General features: G+C 37.2%; 1 protein-coding gene across 2 annotated transcripts in view; it reads right to left on the bottom strand.

Moving 5' to 3' along the window:
- Positions 1-18,002, bottom strand: part of LOC103031717 (FERM and PDZ domain-containing protein 4) — a 99,535-nt gene that overhangs the window by 47,194 nt on the left and 34,339 nt on the right. For both annotated transcript variants that reach the window (XM_022674814.2, XM_022674815.2), the window contains exon 2: positions 2,564-2,680. In XM_022674814.2, coding sequence (XP_022530535.2) covers positions 2,564-2,680 — 117 coding nt within the window. The remainder of the gene's footprint in view (positions 1-2,563; positions 2,681-18,002) is intronic.

The following is an 18,002-nucleotide window of genomic DNA, read 5'->3' as shown; positions in this document are numbered from 1 at the left end:
TATGCTACAGTTTTTCTTCTTAGCAGTGCTAAGATGACCATATAGCAAAGATAATTAAACTCTGTCATATTTCTACACAAGAGAAAAAAAGAAGTACTAACTTTTGAATAAATTGCCAAATGGAGAAGCAAGAAAGAGAGTAATTTTTACATTCCATTCTGCTCACGCTTACAAGGTGTGCTAATACGTGTGGAGGGCACTGCTAATTAGAATAGAATGTAAAGTAGAAATCTTTTCACTAGCGCTCTGAGAATTTTGACCCCCACTGTAGCATATGTGTTGTCAGACTTTGCTAAGGCATTCAGCCAATAAGAACGGCGGCAGGAGACTACAATGTGATCTGCATGCTAACGGGCAAGCATTTGCTGAGCATCTATTCATATATAGCAAGACATCAACCATGAAATGCTGCTAATGCATACGGGTCAACCCCATTGTTCATATTTAAAAAGAGATGCCAGCAAGCAAACGTGTGAAATGTGGCATGAAATTTAATTAACTGTATGCCAATTACCATGATGCACATACATACAGTAACAAACCATCAAGCCATCCGTCTCACACATAGTTGCATATGAGATTTTCCACTCAGAAGAGTACAATGCAGTATCTGCTGACAGCACAAGGTCACTTTCCATCATCTGCCTCTATCCCCTATTATCTAAAAGTCCAAATGTGTCAAAATATGTTATTAATTTCATTATAAACCACTTGCAGTCGAGCAATATCAGTCATGCAGAATCTGTTCAGCTTATCATCCTCCGGAAAGTTTTAGACTGCGTTTCTGGCCAGTTGTTTTTGGGATAAGACTTTGGCTTCATTTTCGTTTAATTAAATGAGACATTTCTTTGGCGTAATGCGCGAAGATGTTTCGCCTGTAGCTGTTTATCATGTCCTCGATGAAACATGCTGACCTCTTTGCAAAACTAGCACTCATGCTCGAGCCAACTGCAAGCAGTTCACTCCAGCACTTTCTCCAGGATTGCTTGCTTATACTTTTAGTATTCATAATGTATGATTCCTGAATAATAAACTCACACTTTGCATCATGGATTGCACAGTATACTGCAGTGCACAACGATGATGTGATCCCAAAAAAGATAAAACTCAAACACTGTCAAAAGAGTTCATCAGTTCCACTACTGAATATTGTACAATGTGATGTAAAACAACGTAACTGGGTTTATTTAACTTGAATTAAATGTTTTTTTTTTTTTGCCGGCAAAATATGAAATTAAGCAAACATGAAGCTACATGAGTTATCCATCTTATCACCAAAGCTTCAGTCAGTGTTTTCTTATTTAAAATTTATTTGGTGTGTTACATCAAGGAAATTTGCCCAAGTCCAATTTCCACACTCCAGATTGCCAGGTATAGACAAAAACATGCAAACATGTGTGCTGTACTCATGGAAACAGGCCAGCTGGCTATTTTTCTGCTGAACAGGTAATCACTGAGCTTTAGTAAGGTTGCTAACCATAGCTAGGTAATTTACCACCACCACTAGAGACAGTAATAGAGACAGTAATTTTGGACAATAAAATGTATATACAGCTCTGGAAAAAATAAGAGACCACTTAAAAACTATGAGTTTCTATGATTTTACCAAACTGAAAAGCTCTGAAATATAATCAAGTGTAAGGTGGATGATCACAAGCCATCAAACCAAGCTGAACTGCTTGAGGTTTTGCACCAGGAGTGGCACAAAGCTATCCAAAAGCAGTGTGTAAGACTGGTGGAGAACATGCCAAGACACATAAAAACTGTGATTAAAAACCAGGATTATTCCACCAAATATTGATTTCTGAGCTTATAAAACTTTATGAATCTGAACTTGTTTTTTTTTTTTTGCATTATTTAAGGTCTAGTAGTAGTAGATATCAATGATCACTTTACTCGAACATATAATGTACCTTTAAATAGCAAAATCAGAGAAACTGATTCAGAAACTGAGGTATTCTCTGAATTGTTCCAGAGCTGTATATTTTTCTTGTGAAAATGGTAGTCCTGTAGGGTCCTGATTATTGAAAAACAGGGAGAAAGAAAGACAGAGAAACACATGAAATATAGTCTGTAATTGTAGGACAACAAAATGTTTCTGGGCAACAAGTTTATAAACAAGGAGGTGATCATAATGTTAGTGTTTGGCCAGTATATGTAAAGTCTAATATACAATATACTGTATCGAGAAATTGCTCGAGAGAGAGTCTATGTACTGTATGTTACTCTGTTGCTCTGTAAGCAATCACTGCACTGACACTTGCTGACTTGAGCCATATAGGTGCATCATTTACATATAAAATGCATCACATCAGCACAATTCCTAATAGAAAACAGAGTAAACAGAAAAACAAAAGTGACTTGTTGTGACGTATTGTAGCTGTGTGGAAATGCAATACACATTTGAATGAGGCGAATGCGACGCATTGCTATTTTCACTGCAATCACTGGAGCTTAGAGAAGGACGCTGGGTAAATATGACTTGAGGTGACTGACTGGCGTTATCGGTGGCTGGTTCAGCAACTGTGCAAATCTGGCCGCCCTTTCAACCCTTAGCTCTTACTTGCTGAAGCAGTCCCGAGTGTCCCTCACGGAGGCCATATCCCATCCGTATGGCGCTCCCTGCAGCCCAGCCCAGCTGCCCGTGGGTGGAGGCCAGCCTGATGATTTGCTCTTGTGGCTGAAAGAACAAGTAGAGAAGAACATACACTGTTATCCTTCATATTAAACTGTGTGAAAGTGATGAAGTTTGTAACGTTGTATGTGATATGTTGGAATAGGCATAAGTGTTTATACTGCTGTTACTGATTTAATAGAGTTCATAGAAATTAAATACATAGGTGTACAGCTCTTCGAAAAATTAAGAGACCACTTAAAAATTATGAGTTTCTTTGATTTTACCAAATTGAAAACCTCTGGAATTTAATCAAGAGGAAGATTGATATACCTATAAATAGTAATATCAAAGAAACTGATTCAGAAACTCAAGTGGTCTCTTGTTTTTTCCAGAGCTGTATGTCTAAAGTAAACTTCTAGGAATTTTTAACATTTACTCAAACATATTTAAATGTAAAAATCATACGAATATATTTTAATTCACAAGGAGCTTGCATACACTGGTAGCATTGCTTTGTCAAATACACACCCAAACTTGCCATGAACTTGAAGAAGACTTGAGAAAATACAGTACATTTGTGCAGTTTCCTTAATTATTATCCTTAATAAGAATTTCATATTCTACTATGGTAATTGCCAGATATAGAAAACAACACGCAAACACGTGTGTTGTAGCCATGAAAACAGACAAGCTGGCTATTTTTCTGCTAAACAAGTAATCACTGACCTTCAGTAAGGTTGCTGATCATCACATAGGAATTAGTGACATTAAAAGCTATATACTTACTGATCAGCTACGGTGTGTCAATCTGGTAATCCGCGTGAATGTAATGCTTTATTTCTCACTTGTAACATTGTAGGATTAATTAGTTAGAACGTAATTTATGAATTTACACTGTACTGATTTTGTTTTTTATTGAAAACAGTAAATAAGAAGTTTAAAATGCTAGTGTATGCTGTGATGAGAATAAAAATGTTTGCTGATGAACTTACATATAATAAATGAATGTGCCAAAATTTGTCTCTTAAAGACATTTCTAGACAGGTCAGATTCAAAGAGCATTAACAAAAAATGATGCAAGAAAAATACAACTTTAGAATTCTTATTATAAATAACTTCTCATGATGTCAGGGTTGCAGCAAGGAGTGGACGCGGAGAGCAGAAGCAAATGCGAGTGATTTAATAATAGAAATGATCCAAAATAAACACACAACTGGACAAATAAACAGAAGGGGAAAATAGAATAAACACAGAAAACACTTGGATTTAAAACAAAGAAAAAACTACAACCTAAAACATGTAAAACGCACAAGAACCAACACCGGACACTTAGACATAGGGATCATTTATACACAGTGTTGGGAAGGTTACTTTTAAAATGTAATCCCTTACAGATTACTGATTACATCACTCAAAATGTAATTTGTAACGTAATCAGTTACATTACTTTAAGTGAGTAACGTAATCTGATTACTTTGGATTACTTTAAATATTGTCATTGTTTTAAGCCTGAATGAATGTAGCAACCACATATTGCATATTATTATTTTATTTTTCTTTCCAGTTAACAAATAGATAAACAAATAAAACAGCCTTTTCAATCACTCTATAAAAATACTTATGAAACCATTTCATCAAACAATTTTATGAAACACTTCTATAAATTGATGATAAAACAATTTAAAACCAAACAATGTAACAACAACTGTAAGCTATCTACTTGCAGGTTTGCCACCAGTGTTAATTTTGACAACAAATTTTGATTTAGTCTTAATCAAAATTTGTTGAATTGTGATTTAGTCGACTTAGTTTTAGTCAACTTAATGTCATAAGAATATAGTCTACTAAAATTACAGTAAATTTAGTCGACTAAAATGTAAAGGGTGTAAATGTAAATGCTTTTTTCATCAGTTCCCTTGAATTATTAACTATACACGTATACGAAATGAAACGTTTAATAACCAATTGAGTAATATTGTTAATGTTTGAATGTGAAATATATTTATATATGATTTAATGTATATTATTATTATTATAGGTGTGTGACTATATATATTTTACATTTAAAATGTTGCTCTAGAAATCAGGTCATAAAACAACTGAATAGTTAAATTATAGTTTAAACAGAGCTGTAGATGCAAAAACAGCTTTTAAATGATCTAGTTTTATCTCCAGCAGTAACCCAGCACACCTACTGTAGCTACAGTCTATAAATGAGATCAAAAACACACCTTCACACACTGTCCTGTAGAGATGCTCTCAGGATGTACTGAGAGACTTCATGAGTTAAAGTGAGAAACTTATGAGAAAGTGCTGTAAGGAACTTTACACAGACTTTTGGGTTCATAGATTCACTTATTTTATTGTTTTATTTTGGATATATTATTGAGATCCTTTCTGACCTGTTCCTGCTTTAACACTAGCTATATCTTTCCCACTGTGAGACTAAACAGATGATCTGATCTTAATGAGTGAGTTCTGTATCAGTTCTGTGTTTTAGTGCACTGCCGAGTTAAACACCCCATCAGCTCATGAAATAACATCAGCATTAAAACGCGGATCTCTGCATGGAGATCTGTGTGACTCTGGTCTGCAGAAGCTGAACGATTAGTGGTGTTTTTACCGGAGATGGAGTCGCTCCACGCGGTTTACACGTTATCTTGTTTTTTGCGACGTCAAAAGAGAAATATATCGCCCCTCCTCTCTCTCCCTGCTGAACACTGTCGAGTTAACTTCCAGTCGAGCTCCGTAAGTATCGACAGGTTAATTCCCGGGTTTGTAACTGAGCGCGCAGCGCTACTGCAGGAAAAACAGGTACTGATTGGATGAGTACCCCGCTTGTCCCGCCTCTCCACCTTCGCTAAAGTAGCAGTGATTGGATCTCTTCCTAACTGGTCACTACCTTTCACAGAACTAAATCAGTTCTGATTGGATTTCGTCCCTGCCAAACATTTTCGTCTCGTTTTTATTCGTTGACCAAAATGTCAATTAATTTCGTCTCGTTGTGTGTGCGGAGCCGCTGTCTGCCCCTCCTCCCTGTGTGTGTGTGTGTGCGCAGCGAGACGGGAGGAGGGGCAGACAGTTCCCTGTCATATCAGAGCGATTTCACCGCAAAATGTTATTTGCGTTTTGTCAGTGTTGGAAGAGCAAAAAAATAGGAAAGTACCGCAATGTAATCCTTTAATTTTAGCAGAGTAACTGTAATCTGATTACCATTTATTGAAGCAGTAACTGTAACGGATTACAGTTACTTATAATTTGTAATCTGATTACGTAACGCCGTTACATGTAATCCGTTACTTCCCAACACTGTTTATACACACGGAAGTAACATGAAACAGGGAACACCTGGAGACAGGTAATGAGGGGGTGGAGTTACAAATTAACACACATGGGAGCACCGAAGACAAGGAGAACACAGAGAGGGCCATGTGCTAAGGAAAAAGATAACAAGAGGGCAGGAAAGATACAGACAGACAGGAGAGAGACGAACATTGTTTGATGTAATAATTAATTAGACTCAGATTACTCAAAATTGCCAAAATATATAAAACAAACATGCTTTAACCACAAATTCTGCTGACTTCAACCCCCCACCTGCTACACAACACACATTCTTTCCCTTAAAAAGAAGAACTTGATGCTCCATCTCTCTTATCTCCTGATGAAACTCTGGCACTGAAGCAGCATTGTTTATAACAAGGAGATCCATTTTAGCAAATTGCAGAGAACAGAAAACTGGCAAAGTTGCGATGGCAGTTGCTGGGTGTTAATTAACTTAACGATGCAATCAAGACAACGTGGCTCCAGTGCAAGAAGTCACTGTAATGCTTACAGACCCATGAAATTGGTTTTCAGTTATTGGGTCAAGCGCAATTCTTACTATCAATATGGGAATATATTTATTTCACCCGATTCGTGAAAATCATTCTCAGCAAAGCCTTGAGGACGCAGATCTTTGCAGAACTCAGAACCCGCAGTTCCACTTTTACAAATTGTTCTGTGAATTTTTGCTCCTACCACAGGTGTGTGCTTTCTGACCTCACCTAGGGTAAGTTCCCATCTGCTTTGTGTGATCATGACCTTAAGACTTTTCAGTTTAAAAAGTTGAAACCAAAATAGCTGGTGTAAAAGATGCTGCTAAAAACTGTTGAGCCGGTTTGTTTGCAGTGTGAAAACTATTTTTATGATGGCTTTGACTTTGAGTCCAATTTAAGGAAGTTAAGGCATGCTATTGTCAACCATTAAACAATAGAAAAATTAAAATAAACAGTTTCGTGCTAAAAAAAAAAAAAGACAGCTTAGCTAGCACACTCAGAGGAAAGCGCAGTGAGTGGTTCCAATACATCAGCTCACAGACGCCTTGTGCTGATCACTCTAGGAATGATGAGAGGAAAGAGTGCGATTTCCCCCTCTCCCAGTGAGAGAAAAGGGCAACTGTGCTCTCTCAGGGTTCCGGCAGCTGATGGCAAGCTGCATGACCAGGATTCTAACTAGCAATCTTCCAATCATAGAGTTTTCCGACACCAAGGTAACAATGCACCTAAACAAACCTAATTTCAAGACCACCATGAACATTGGCTTAGGTATATTCACAATTCACACTGTTGCAGAAGACATAAAAATAAATAGACTGTTGGTGCAGTGTAAGATAGCAATGTGTATTGCGACATGCCATGCACAGGGTGTGTGATAGGGCTGCTAGAGTGGAAGTCTTTAAATTTGGCACTTGAATGTACGTTTCCAGTCCTAGATTTTTTAATCCCTGATCTATGAGTCAGCTAATAGAGTTTGATGTCAGGAATCTATGAGCCGTTTGAATGGCTCCCTTATTGTAATGTTACAATAAGGAAACATACAAAAAACACCCTCGCATCACTCCTTACCTTTCAACACCCACCGGTCATTTTTTCGGTAATTTTGGAGAGTACCTTGGATAGTACACAGCAGGATTAGCCTTTGAGACTTCGTCTGAGTGAGGGATCTGTACCCAATATCCATGGTTATTTAGCAGATGAGGGAGTTGTGAGTACTTTCAAATGAACTTTTTTTTTGCCACAGTTAAGCATAAACTACCTTACTGATTTGTATTTTGGCATTTAACAGAAGTTAACACTAACGTGTGTTAAACGTGCTACATAAACATGAGATGTGGCTAGCAACAGCTTATTTGCATAAAAGTGACAGAGCCCTTAAACAGCTCATTCTGAAAAGGGCTGAAACTGACAAAAACAAATCTGGTGAGATCTCTTTTTATGTAAGAGGGATTTTGTGCAAAAAAAACTTCATGAACATGTTTTTTTACCTAATCTAACGTATGTAAAAAGAGCTATAATATGTCCAATTTAAAGGAAAAATAGTCTAGGACTAAGCCTAACCTTTGTCTGGGAAGCTGACCTCACAAGTTGTTAAAGATATACACAAATGTACTGTACTTACTGTAATAAAAATGTATATTTTTCAAATGCAGTATGATGCAATAACACTAAGCCTACTGCAATTTGATAACTGCATAGTACATTTCAACACTGCATCAGATTTGTCTGTAAATTACCATACAAATACACACAGCAGTCAGTAACTGCTATCGCTGGGTGAAGTTCTGCAGATGCAGAGACACTTTAGCGTGTCTGTTTAATGAATGCAGCAGAATTAGAATGTGCATACTGCAGATAGGCTGTGCATGATCCAATTAGGTAATTAGATATTGAGGTAGAAGGAATGAAGCATGGCCACAGTGCACAGGCAGTGTGAGCTCTGGCACAGCACAGTGGTATTAGACCGCCATCTGAGCCTAAAACGTTCCAAATGTGATCGCACAAAACTAATTAATGAGATTAATTTGACAAGATGTTGGTGGTAAAAAGGAGATTGTAACACATTTTGGGATGTACACACACTACAGTCATGTTTACTGCACCACCATTGGGTTGTATGACACATCTGGTGTGGTATTCTTGTTATGGTTTTGTCAAAAATAAAGGGTTAGTTTGCCAGACAGCGATTAAGCCTAGTTATACACTATAGATGTGTTCCAAAGTCTAGGCTGCAGCTGAGGTGGGCATAATTTCTAAGCCACTACATCATAAAAGGCTGTTCCAAATAGAAGGATCCTTCGTATGCAGCTGACGTTTGAAATGTTTTCTTTCAGGACGCAGCTGATGTATCCTTTGCGGTTCTCAATTACCTACTATCCGCCTAACACCAAAAAAAAAAAAAAAACAGCACCATGAAAGCTGGTACGAGTGGATCAGAAGCAGCAGTGCTGCTGGAGTTTTTAAACACTTTTAAAAAGTATTAGAAAAATCTGATTTAAAGTTTTATTTCAATATGGGCTCCAGGTGGTTCAGTGGGCTAAGTGCTGCAAATATGATCGGGAGGTTGTCGGTTCAAATCCTGTTCATGTAGCTTGCTATCAGCTTCCAGAGCCCTGAGAGAGCACAACAGACCTCAGGTGATGTCGATCAGCACAAGGCGTCTGTGAGCTGATGTATCGGAACCGAGTCGCTGCACTTTCCTCCAAACTCGCTGTAATCCTACTCGTTAATGCTGCATCAGCAGCAGTTTGAAAAGAGGTGGTGGCTGACTTCACATGTATCGGAGGAGGCAGGGGCGCAACTACATAATTGTAGGGGTGTATGCAAATGTAGTATCTGTGCCCCCCCCCGCCAGTGTAAATCATCAGTGTCCTGTCATTACTTTCCCACCGCGCTCCGCAAATTGATTTGGGGCTTTGATTTGGCGCCCCCTCTAGTGCTGCGCCCCTATGCATCGCATAAGCTGCATACCCCCCTTTTTGCGCCACTGGGAGGAGGCATGTGATAGTCTTCACCCTCCTGGTGTTGGGGCATCACTAGTGATAGGGGGAGTCCTAATGAGTGGGTTGAGCTTGAATTAGCTTTGCAAATTGGGGAGAAAACAGGATACGAATTTGAAATATAAAAAAGTTTTATTTTATTATTTCATAAAATCTGGGGTTCAAGAATGGTACATCCAAACTACTATAATTTTTCATATGCCCTGTACTGAATAATGCATTTGCAAAGCAAAATTTGGATATTTAGGATTAGCTTATTTAACAGCAACGGGACCTTCATAAGATTCCTTCATTAATTTTAATATACAGGTTCAGGATTGACTGATTCATTGGGCAGATAAAACCAAAAGCAGATTAGCTTGATTGAGGAGAATGCATTTGTGCATCTGTGAAACATGGTGGAGGGGGTATTATGGCATGGGCATGTGTGGCTGCCAACTAAACTGAGTTATTCTTTTTTTTAACTGATGATAATACTTTCAGCTCAATTTTGGCAAGCGTTGCAAAACTAATAGTCATACAGTGAAAAAGAGAGAAAGACTAATAAATGAGTTGCTACTGACATCCTCAGTAATAACCTCAAAAAAGGAAGCTTAGCGTTCAAATATATTATGGTTTCCACTAGACATCAATCGGACCCAACAGACCAATCAGTTCACATGATTCTTTTTTTTTACTGTCAGTGCTGTATTGCTCAGCTTGTCCAGAAATGCATGTGTATAGGGTATTCATGAGGAGTAGCTCAAATCGCTCTCACTCGCAAAATGACACCTCACAACTTATACAGGTCAAGCTGTCCCCTGTGGAAACTCATGATTTTCACAAGTCATTGACATGTCAAATTGGACATTAAGAGGTACAACCTGTGTTTTTACGTCGTAACACAGATGCTAATATTAGTTGCTATCTATGCAAGTGTCTTTTCATGTCAAGTTCCAATCTAAAGGCGTTATATTGACTGAATAACTACATCTAAGGTTGTGAGAAAACTGTGTAGATTTCATTTTAGGCCAAAGCACCCTGTTCCGGGTTTCTGTTGAGGCGGGTTCATCACGGCAGGGCTCAGCGAGCAGTGGGCCCTCCGCCTTTATCTCCTAATCCCTCTCATCAGAGCGAAAACAAATCCACACAATGTGCGGCAATAAGAGGATTTGAGGGAGTGGCGTTCGGGGAGGGTGGTTGGTAGGGTGGCAGAGATGGTGGTTGGTGGGGGGTGTAGGAAAAACACTTTAGCGTTGCTGAACAGCATGCTCTCAAACAGGAAGGGGGGGGTGGGGTTGGGTACAAGCGAGTTCCTCAAAAACCATTCCCATGTTTCAGCCACCCAGCTGGGCCGTGCAGAAAAGCCAGTTGTTCAGCAGTGGATTTGTTTATTTATTTATTTATTTGAGGCGGCGGGTGACGGAGCGATAACAGGCGTGCGGGAAAGTGGGACTGCCACAATTCCGCTTATCTCTGATGCACACTTCTGTGGAACTGGAGAACTCAGTACAGTTTGATGGGCAGCAGATCGAGACGAGCAACTTCCAGAGTATCCAGAGTATCCAGAGTATCATCACAATCTATTTACCTATTCATCCATCCGTTCATCCACCCGTCCATGCATCCATCCATCCATCCACCTATCTATTTATCACTACTATCATCCAGCTGCCCATTTCTTTGATTTGTCTTTCCATCAGTCCTTACCTTTATCTATCTATCCTTTAGTGCTCTTAACCATCCATCTATCCATCCATCCATCTGTCTTTCCACCTCAATCCTATGCTTTATCTATCTGTTTGTCAGGGCTATCTATCTATCTATCTATCTATCTATCTATCTATCTATCTATCTATCTATCTATCTATCTATCTATCTATCTATCCGTTCATCCGTCTATCCGACACCTTTCATTTGCCTTTCCGTCAGTCTGTACCCCAGTCCTATCCTTTATCTACCAATCCTTTAGTGATCCTATCCATTCATCTATCATCCATCCATCCATCCAACAGTCCTTTTTTCTGTCTTTCAATCTTAGTCCTATCCTTTATCTATCTACCCTTTAGTGCTCTTTTCCATCCATTCATCTATCTATCTATCTATCTATCTATCTATCTATCTATCTATCTATCTATCTATCTATCTATCTATCTATCTATCTATCTATCCTTTAGTGCTCGTTTCCATCCATCCATTCATCCATCTGTCCTTTCATCTGTCTTTCAATTTTAGTAATTTCTTTCCATCCATCCATCTATCCTTTCATCTGTCTTTCAGTCTTAGTCCTATCCTTTTTATATCTATCTATCCTTTACTGCTCGTTTCCATCCATCCATTCATCCATCCATCCATCCATCCATCTGTCCTTTCACCTGACTTTCAATCTTAGTCTTTCTTTCCATCCATCCATCTATCTATCCTTTCATCTGTCTTTCAGTCTTAGTCCTATCCTTTTTAAATCTATCTATCCTTAAGTGCTCATATCTATCTATCTATCTATCTATCTATCTATCTATCTATCTATCTATCTATCTATCTATCCTATAGTGTTTTTTTTCATCCATCCATCCATCCATCCATTCATCCATCCATCTGTCCTTTCATCTGTCTTTCAATCTTAGTTCTTTCTTTTATCCATCCATCCATCATCCATCCATCCTTTTATCTGTTTTTCAGTCTTAGTCCTTTCTTTTATCCAAGCATCCATCTGTCTTTCAGTCTTAGTCCTATCCTTTATATATCTATCTATCCCTTAGTGCTCGTATCTATCGACTTGTCTGTCTGTCTAAATTTATATAATGTATATATCCATCTTTTTTCAAATGAAAAAAAATAAAGCACTTTCACACAAAAAAAAACCAAAACAAACAAAAATGCAGACAAAATGACAACTCCCAGCATCCATATCATTCCCAGAAAAAAACACCAGACTGCAGTATAATACACTCTCTATCCGTCTCTGTTACAGTCTATCAGCAGTGTTTACAGGTAGACGGTGACGTATTTAAAGAAGTCTTACTCATAACTATTTTTGATGTGTTAAGTCATGATACACGTCCGTGCCTGAGGCCAGATTCTTCCAGGCAGATAAACGCCGCTCATAACATTCAACCACCATTACAGCTACGCTATAACCCAGATCATATTCTGTGGTCAGGAAGCAAAAGACGGTCATTGATCTTACTCTGAGATTTGGAAGCGGCACATCAATATCTGGAGCAAGCTATTACCATTCCTCAGAGAGCGGCGCAGCTCTGGGCTGAGTGAAATTACCTTCCTTTTCAGCTAAAACCAGACCTCGCTTCTAAAAACTTTTATTTTTCTGTATCTCCGGATCCATTACAGAGGGCCAGACACATTAATGCTCTTTTCCTCCTTCTCTTAGTGTAGAAGAAACAAAAGGAAAGGATGTTACATCAGCTATAGAGTGCCATGCAGTTCTTTTAGCATGACTGGCTGCAATACTGTATACGGTATCAGGTGTTTAACATGCAGCACGAGCGGCACATGTCAAGCAGTATAAATGAATAACTGAACTCCATCATATTTTCTTTTACAAGGGAAGATGGATAAACATCATCATCATGATAAGCGAGGCTAGGAGAAATATGGTACAATATTAGATAAATGCTAGAAAGGAGATAAAAGGCTATTTATTGGGTTGTTATTTATCCTGTGAGAGAAGATGGAAAAAGAAACATTATTATCAAGATTTGCAAAGCAATGAATATGAACATCATATAACAACAAATAATACACTCACTGTCAGAAAAAAAAATATATATAAATAGTGGCTCCCAGCAGGAATCAACCGACAGGAATGAAACTTGGTGGATAGTCAACTGTGATCACCTTTGGGGCCCCTATCTTAGCTCATTGCTATCGTACACCCTGCCAACAGTCTATTATCACGCCTTGCACCTGCATCGTTTTAAATAGCAACAGTACTTGTGAATATTGTCGCTGTCCAATGAAAAACACTTATATCCAAAAGAGCAACTTTACAGGAGAGAGAAAAAACCTTGTAAACTTTCAATAGAAGTCAATGTAAAAAGAGTTTATTCCAGGTAGTGTTGAAGAGTTTCTATTGGTCCGCTCATCCAAAAATGTTGGCACAGTGTAAGGGACAGTTTGTCTGTTCAAATTATGTAGTAAACTAAAAATGTACAAAAATGGAGATGTTTTTCATTGGACAGCGACGATATACGATATGTATCTACACCAATGTTCATGGTGGTCTTGAAATGAGGTGTGTTTAGGTAAATTTCTGGTGTATTGCTATCTTGGCAACAAAAAACACAGGTGCACCACTGACTGAAAGCAACCTAGTCAAAATTTCGACAATCAGGAAAGGACCTGGTTGAGAGTATATATGTATAACTGAGAAATTACTATTACACTTACTGAGCTAAATTCCAGCTCTCTTTTTTATCTGATTTATGAATTAGATTTCTAGATCTCACTCTGATCCAAGATATTGTTATATAATATTTGTATTAAGGTTTTTCTTCCCCAGAACTAAGGGTCTTATGCCAACATCTAAAAAAAAAGCTCCATATAATTATCCCCCCTCATCCAAACTTAACAGGTGTCACAATGCAGCATTCAGGAAGGTTATGTTCTTCTGGCATTTGCCAAACTTTCAGAAGCGTACCAATTGCATCCTACAAATACAATTAAAGTAAAGTCTACTAAGCACAGTACATAAAGTATTACCACAACAGCCAATTTTTGGAATAACAGGGAGTGATGAAGCATTGCTATGCCAATTTAGGTCACTGAAGCTTTTCTATTGGCCATTGCTAATGCTCCTGCATTGTTATTATTCCACCATTTTTTTTTCTAATATTGTTCCAAACATGAGTAGTCCATGTCTTTCCATTTTGGAATGCATAGTATCCATCATAACCATAACCTTCACATCTTAGCCTGTCTTTTGTTTTCCTCTTTTTTGGTTCTTCCTCCTCCTGCCTTCTGTTCTCTTGTTTTGTTGACCTTCCTATGTGCTCCACATATCCTTCACATGGATCTGTTTTGGTTTTGGTCTTGTCTCCGCCTTAGCCCCGCCCCATCATCTGTAATCCTTCCTGTTTCATTTAAAACCCCGCCCCCTCGTTACATTGCTGTTTTTTTAAATGAGCTGCTGGTGTAACTTAACAGCATGAACTCGCAGGTCAGTATCCTCTGCTGAGACACACAAAAGCACCACACTGTTAAGATACGAACATGCCAAAGTCAGAGCTCACCTGGCTCTTAAAGGGAAAGGCAACTGAGACACTGATTGGTTTATTTCACGTAACACCCAAAACACACCCATGATCAATTAAGAGAAATAGCACATGCCTGATCTCACAATGCTAAAGACACACCGATGCCTTAAATCCAGCTGTGCGATACGCATTTGACCGATGTGCTATAGATCACTAAAACAGGGCCCTTAACCTGCTATATATCAGCAAACCAACTTTCTATTACATACGCAAACGCCAAAAGTAATATAGGCTCTTTTTGGGCTGTTTTACTTTTTACATCATTTCAAATGCAAGACACGAGAAGTTGAGCCAGTATTTTGTGCTGATGGGAAATTTCTTTCCAGGAATGATAAGCTGAGATTGTCTCGCAAATGAACTGCTGCGCTCAGAAATGAAGAAATAATTATTCCTCATTTATGCACTTTTCCTTCCAGTAAACAGCTCATGCATAGCAATGTGATGTATGGACGTCATACTGCTATATTGTAAAGTTTGAGCCGCCTCTGCCATTTGTAGATAGAGAAATAGTGAATACAGCCTCTGCAGCTGATCAAATAATAATAATAATAATAATAATAATAATAATAATAATAATAATAATAATAAAAACAATAGTTTCAGTACGTTCTAATATTGACAGTCTTTCATAACATAAAAGACATTTTTTTTTCTCAGATCTTGGTTTGGAAATCAGGAGAATAGATAAGATTGGTCATGAAAATTACTGTACCAGTCAAATGTTTTATTTTTTTACTACATTGTAAATGAATACTAAAGTCTTCCAGATTATGAAGCAACACATAAGGAATCATGTGGAATCTTAAAAGTGTTAAACCATCCAAAATTAGCTCTTATCTGGCGAGCTGTTAACTTGTGGTTTCTAAGGCCGGTAACTCTGATGAACTTGTCCTGTGCAACAAAGGTAACTCTTGCCCTTCCTTTTCTGGGCAGTCCTGATGAGTGCCTGTTTCATCATACTGTTTTTAAGGTTTTTTACAATTACACTTGAGGATACTTTCAAAGTTCTTGACATTTTTCAAATTGATTGACATTCATTTCTTCAACTCTTTTTTTTCTTTACTTGTTGAGTAGTTGAGTAGTTCTTAACACATTAGGATAGTAATAAATTCTGTACCATTTTAAGATAAGACTATTTTTATAAAGGAGTTATAAATGGTTTACAATTAGTTTATTAATGGTTACTAATTAGGTTGTAAATGCCTTAAAAAACATTAATTATCAGTTATGTGGCTGTGGGTTCACTATTTGGCAAACAACAGGTTTTTGTACATTTCTACGTATGTGTTATAACTGATTATTAATGATTTTTAAGGCGTTTACAACCTAATTAGTAACCATTAACAAACTAAACCATTTATAAACCCAGTAGTATAAAAGTAGTCTTATTTTAAAGTGGTACCATAAATTCAAGTAATTAACTTTCAACAAGCTCAGCACAGCTTCTAACTAAAAGACATTCCAATGACTCTACCTCATAAACAGATTGAGAAAAGCTGTCATCTAAGCAAGAGGTGCTATTTTGAAGAATCTTAAATATAAAACATGTATTTTATTTACTAAATAATGTTTTTCCATATGTTTTTCTTCAAAGTCTGGATGACCTTAGCATTAATCTACAGTGCAAGTAAATTTAAAGTATGTCCAAACTTTTGGCTGCTACTTTATGTGTGTATGTTGAATACACTAAGCTGTTATGCACAAGCTTATTTTATTTATTTATAAGTCATAAAAGCTATTCTGCCATAGGGAGTCCATTAATTAGCACAGACAAGCTTTGATTCAGACAAGCTTTTATAAAAGCACTTCTGTGTGACAGACCCAACTGAAAATCAATCCCACTCAAACATGGAAATGAAAGCATTCTCGTCTCTGTCAAAGTACAGTATCAATATAAAGATCATAAATAACTGTAAAAAGAATGATGTACTACACTTAAGGTGAGTCAAAAGTCATTATTGAACCTAAAAACACTGAGAACTGTTAAAGAGGATTTTAAAAGATTTTATCAGTGATATAAAACATAATTTTAAAATGGTAAAAAGATGAGAATCTAGGTTCAAATCAGAGCCAGGCTGATGCAACTCCAGTTTGAAGTCTGATTCAGGCCCAAATGTAAGACTCACATCTGGGTAGAGTGCTGCATGCGCCAACACCCCGGTTGCTGAGTATAATATGGGAATTGGCCCAAGCCACAAGTGTGAACAGCTTGGTTACCGGTTATATAAACTACATTTGGCCCAAATCTGCATGGCCGATGCAAAGTTATAGCCAATGCTGCCATACATCAGCTGAGTTTAGGCAGATTGTTCTGATCTGGGTGGCCTCGTGTGAATAAATAAAACGGCCTTGCAAACTTGCAATGATGCCCACCATGTGAACAGATTTGCCTGCACTGTCAGAAAAAAGATATTGGAGATATATGATGGTTTGTTTGCCAAAGAGTAAATGTACATTTAAAGCTACAACATAATCCTTCAGGAATAAATGCTATCTATTTAATGTATAGAAAATAATATAGTACTAATATGACCTTAAATAAAGGTACTGAAAAAAATCTACTGGCAAATACTGGACAAAATATTTATTTATTTTTATATTATATTTTTTAATTATTATTTTAATTAAATTAAGCAAAAGCATCTGTCAATAGAGTAAGCTATTTTTTTTTTCTTATTAAGATATTAAGATTTAAAACTTAAATATAAAAAGTAAATATAATTTTAAATGACTAGTTTTTAAATTTGGACATAAGAATCAGAAAAACTTGACTGGTGACTTTTTGTGCTTATGTTGAGTTTAAATAACCTACAATAGGGTGAAAAGTGTGTTGCTAAGAATGTTGTTCCTAAAATAAACAAAATAATCTTACACTCTTCCAATCCAAGACAAAAAAATCTTATCAAAGAAAAACAAAATAGGATTTTTTTTTCCTTGAAATGAGATAATTTCACTTGCTAAGATTTTATCAAAAAAATAAAAAAATTAATTTAATTTTTTTTTTTGACAGCGTATAAAGGCTTTCCCCACTAGGTTCATAATATAGCTAGCTGACTCTTTTTGTTGAAGGATGGAACTTTATCTGTAAACTGACACCAAACAAGAAACCTCAGTCATATTTTAACCCTTTAAATATAATACACTTGGTAGGGTGGGTCGATCCCTGCTAACAGAGAAGGTTATAAGAATGTTTAGCAACATTTTGTAAAGATTCCAGAAAGGGTGGCCAATAACGTTACAGAAATAATGTTCCAGGAATATTTTGAAAACATGTGATGTATTAATTACAGGGTTTGCATGCCAGTGATATTAGAAC

Source organism: Astyanax mexicanus, chromosome 21 (assembly GCF_023375975.1).
Source record: "Astyanax mexicanus isolate ESR-SI-001 chromosome 21, AstMex3_surface, whole genome shotgun sequence".
Classification (NCBI taxonomy): domain Eukaryota; kingdom Metazoa; phylum Chordata; class Actinopteri; order Characiformes; family Acestrorhamphidae; genus Astyanax; species Astyanax mexicanus.
This window is presented reverse-complemented; position numbering and strand designations above follow the sequence as displayed.